At 41.7% G+C, this 4,966-nt stretch overlaps 1 protein-coding gene across 1 annotated transcript in view; it reads left to right on the top strand.

The window, feature by feature from the left end:
- Positions 1-4,966, top strand: part of tmx3b (thioredoxin related transmembrane protein 3b) — a 54,845-nt gene that overhangs the window by 37,727 nt on the left and 12,152 nt on the right. The window contains exons 14-15 of the mRNA XM_050056608.1: positions 1,458-1,587; positions 3,042-3,110. Of these exons, the coding sequence (XP_049912565.1) occupies positions 1,458-1,587; positions 3,042-3,110 (199 nt within the window). The remainder of the gene's footprint in view (positions 1-1,457; positions 1,588-3,041; positions 3,111-4,966) is intronic.

Genomic DNA, 4,966 nt, shown 5'->3' with positions numbered 1-4,966 from the left:
TAATCGCTAGACCCGCCCCCACCCCCGGCGTTCATTGGTCCTTCCATCGTTTGGACGAGGTAAATCGCAAATTCATTGCAGTATGCCAGACCAGAGATGCAAGCCTACTCAGTTGAGTGGGCGGGGTCTATGGTCTGGAACCAGGCTAGACATCCCTACCTTGTCAGTCAGGACCTGTAGCTGGCAGTCTGAAAATTTTAATTTTCTTTATCTCTCTGTCATTGTTCTGTCCGCTGTGTTCTTGGCACATAGGCAACATTCATACTTTGCCACATGGATAATTGCATCTGACGCAACAAAAGGGCAATTTGCACTCAGCTGCAAAACTTTCTTTGTTTTGTGTCGTGTTTGTGCTGTAATAGAAGCAGCACAATATCTTTTGTGAATTGGACCTTGAGACGGGGCAGATAGCTGTTGCAGGTGATGTGCAAATCACTGTACTGTGCAATCCATTCGCCTTTGTATGCATGACAGAAAGACAGGGTGTGTATGGGTCAGATGTGTTCAGTTTTATAAATCGTAGGCCTCAAAAGTCATTAAACAGTATATTTTATCTAATTTATTTGGGCGAGCCCCTACTGGTATCACCCTGGCTCAAACACTGTGACAAAAAGGTAAAAGCACATTTATTAAAACAGAGCATGAAAATACCAAACAAAACACCAAAGAAACCAAGTGTTGTCATGAGCCTGGCCAGGGTGAGGAAATCTCCCCCAGAGAGAGAGACCGGGACTGTCAAAGCAAGGAAGTGTTTATGGTGGAGAACACACTGGGCCCAGGTGTGGCTTATTCGACTGATGACTCTCCTTTCAGCTCCTGCAACACAACCAGAGCAGCACACAGCAACAGAGCAACCTGGTGCATGGGAGGAGGGGTGTAACATTGTCAAAATGAGTCAAGCTCTTCTTCTGTGTGAAGTCCACATTACTTACGTTACAAATCTTTAAACCTGCCACTGAAACTAATGCTGTCTTTTTACTTTATACTTGCACTTACCTGTTGGCTAAATGTAGGTTAACCTAACTCACTCTCCATATTCCTGCATAAAACCTACCTCTGCACAAGACTACATTTATACTGAGCTGCACTACTTGAATAAGAAAAAAAAGCTTTGTCCAAAAAGTCTTTTTTTATATCTTGAAAAGGTCTTAAAAAGCATTAAATTGAAGCATCTGATACCTGTAGACACCGTGTGAGAAGAAGTGCCAATCTAAAATAGGCCAGGCTGCATCGCCTTTTCCTCAGAAAAGAAATCCTCTCTTTGAAATGATGCCCATGGGAAAAGTTAGGTTGCTCTGAGCACAAAGGGTTTGTTTATCTCACTATTGTATTCTCTGTGTTACAATTTGTTCTTAAAGAAACCGCAATTTGTTCCCATCTAATGATGCACTTTGATAATGGCAGTCCTAGATGCTGAGGTTAAGAAGATTAAACGCTGCGTTTCCTGTTTTTCTCAGGGAGGTGACGGTGCCCTCCGTTATCATCCTCAACACATCCAACGAGCAGTACTTCCTGCCCAGTGAGCCGATCGAGACCATGGAGCAGCTGGTCCAATTCATCAACAGCGTTTTGAACGGTTCTGCGCAGGTCCAAATCCTTTCCTCTTCCTTACCCCTCGTCTCCCTCTCCTGCTTCCTCTTTAAGCATTCAGCTCAGTGGAGCCCTTTCCCCTCCCTTCCCCCTGTGTTGTATTGTTGTAATCATACCAGTAGTCTTCATTAATCAACCACGTTGCTTTGCATTTTAAGTCCTCCCTGGAAAAAATTTTTTTTTACCAGATGAGGTATTTTCGCAATCTTCTTTTGCATGTTTAGATTTGGTATTGCTGTCCTCCCTGAATGGATTATCTGCAATAATTCTTCTCCAAGTCAAACACTGAGATTACTACATGACTCTGTGTTGTAGTGTACACTCTAATCTGGGAAAAGAAATGTCATCGCTTTCCCTGCTAGTCACCAGATGTATGAACCCATAAGCCAAACAGCCAGAGGTCCTGTCCTTTTTTTTCCAGGAAAGGTCTGGACTATTTTTCGCTTGGCAAAACAAACCACCTCCCACCAAATAAACAGAAACAGAAACCTCCATGTTTCTGCTGTCCAGTTGCTGCCAAAGCTTGGACAGCTTCAGCGTCTTCACGTCATGCTGGTAATATCTCCCATGAAGTGTCTTGAGGCTGGTTTCTGCTTCATGTGGAAATACACAAAATAATGTGTTAAATTCACTGAAGTAACAATAGTTACTGTTCGATTTCAGTGGTCTTCTCTTAGTCTTTTTTTCTTTTTAGACGGGGAATGCGGAGAGCTGGATTTTTTCCCCAAGCATAACTAAAAATTCTTGAATGTTGGAGTGTTTTTCATAAGAAGTATGCACATTAAGGTACACAGACGGCGTGTTTAGCCTTGCATGAAGCATGAATCAGCCAGAGGAGGACAGAGTTGGCAGGCTGTGGAACTCACAAGCAGATTTTTAGGGAATTGCGAAATTTTTTAAGTATCTCCCCACTCACTACATAGGCTCTAACACCATGCCATAACAGTGTTTGTTAAAACTTCTCAAACTACTTATGCAGTCCTCACACAGCATAAACATAACTGTGCAACAGCTGCTTCCACAGAAATCCTCCCATGCCCACTTTCAGCTCGTTCACAGAAGTCCTGCTCAGTCAGAGCTCGCTAATTGGCCATCCTGATGAATTAGCGTCGGGACAGATCACTCATTGGCTGGCCAGGTGCTGTTGCCAACAAATGAGCTCAGACTGAGTAGAACTGCTGGACAGTGAACAAACCAAAGTCGGGCACATCTGATCATTTGTGCAGAGAAGCAGCTAATTAAACAATATTTTAAATGTCTAGAAGGTACTGACCATGTGACTGGATACACTTATATAACTGTGAGTGCATACTGCAGGAGTAGTTTGAGAAGTTTTTTACTGAGAAGGATTGTCCCTAAGTAATTGCATCAAATTATATAATTGTAAACAATTAGAATGAACTAGATGCAGTAGCTCATCTGTCCCTGTTAAATGATCTGTCTCCTTGCAGGCGTATGGAGGTGATGGCTTCATTCAGAGGATCAAACGTGTGGCATTTGATGCAAGATCCACCATTATGGTAAGTTCACTGCTGCTACATGTAGACAGTCGGAAAACAGTTTTTTTTATTCAGAAAGGTCCAAAGAAAAGTCCACTTTAGATTCATGACCTGTTCTCAAACAGCAGATATGTTTGAGCCTGTGTTTTTATAATGATGAATCGCTTTGTCCTCGTCAGTTGACAACACGAGCCACCTGATCCTAATTAGCATAGGTAAATATCCCGTCAGTCCACATAAAAGGGCGTGAGACTGCAGGGCTGAAACCAAGACTGAAAAGCAAAGTTGAGAGAATGAATGTCAAGACTGCCCAAAACAAAATCTAGAGGATGGAGCGACAGACTCCAGACATAAAAAATTTTTTTTAAGTAGTTCTGAGGTGGAGGTACTTCTGCAGGAAATGAACATCAAAGAGCTGTCATATTTAGTAGCATTAGCAGGGAATGTAAAAAATACAAAAAAATAATGCATGGGATGCTATTACTTGCTGTATGCGGATAAGGGCATACTGTATAACTTACAAAAAATAAAAAAAATGTAGAAAATTAGATATCAAATCCGACACCAAAATTTTTTAAATTAACACATATGAGAGATGCTGACAACTGGAGGGCGACAGGCTTGGCTGTCACTCCCTGCAAATAGATCTACATTGTCCGGGAAGATGCATTCCATCCTCAGGGCACGATCTGCAACATCTTGCAGCAGCAGAAGATAAACCATTTGGCGAGTAAGCCTAGGATGCAGAAATAGGCCCACGTCAGGCCTATAAATAGCATGGCTGATCATGAATTATTGGATGGCATGGTTCCCAATAAACATAACTAATTTTAATTTTAAAAGAGCTGCAGCAGTGTGAAGCGTAAAAAGAAAGAGTTTCAGACCTGTATCAGGAAAGTCAGAGCTAGTTAAAGGCTAAAGTGAACAGATATGTTTCTAGCTTTCTTTTAAAAATATTTAGCGAGCTAGCCTCCCTGATATTTACAGGTAGTGTGTTCCATAGCTTTGGGGCGTCACTGACAAAGGCTGCATCCCTGATTAGCTTTGGGGCGTCACTGACAAAGGCTGCATCCCTGATCTTCTTCCGGCTGTTTCTGGGAACCTCAAATAAACCAGCAGCAGATGATCGCAGTGTTCTTGGAGGCAAATAGTTAACAAGAGAATTAGCAATGTAGCTTGGTCCCAGCCCATGTAGAGCTTTGTATACAAGGAGGACGACCTTAAAATCAATTCTAAATGTAACAGGAAGCCAGTGCAGAGCAGCTAAGACTGACCTGATGTGATCTCTCCTCTTGGTTCTGGTTAATAGCCGAGTCTGTCAGTGGTGTTTTTTTGAGAGGCCAGTAAAAAGTGCATTACGGTAGTCAAGGCTGCTTGAAATAAAGGCATGAATCAATTTCTCTGCATCTTTTTCAGTTAGAAATGGTCATACCTTAACTATTTTCGTCACCTTGTTAATGTGGGACTTGAAGATCTGAATCAAGGATCACACCAAGACTTGAAACCTTAGATTTAAAGGAGCTATATGTAAGAAATCTAAAGCAAATAGTCGTAAAATCATCCTAATATGTCACAGAGACTAAGGAATAATGTTCATGTAACATTCCGATCTCACCGACAACAATAGTACAGCCAGAATATTCGCATTTAAAGGGAAATTTCGGTTTATTTCAACCCGTCTTCTATCGTCCTAAATTTGTTTGTTTCAAGTGACTAGTGACATAGAAATAATAGTTAGCATGTTAGCCGTTAGCCTAGATACAGCCGTAGCGTCAGACCTGTTAAAACTTAATTGAATGGGCATCCTTTCAAGTGCAAAGTTAGTCCACTAAACAAGCTTTTTCTCCACAAAGACCGCCTCATATCATTAGGATAAA

Source organism: Epinephelus moara, chromosome 11 (genome assembly GCF_006386435.1).
Source record: "Epinephelus moara isolate mb chromosome 11, YSFRI_EMoa_1.0, whole genome shotgun sequence".
In the NCBI taxonomy this organism is placed as follows: Eukaryota; Metazoa; Chordata; class Actinopteri; order Perciformes; family Serranidae; genus Epinephelus; species Epinephelus moara.
Note: the sequence above shows the minus strand (reverse complement) of the source record. Positions and strands in the feature narration are given on the sequence as shown.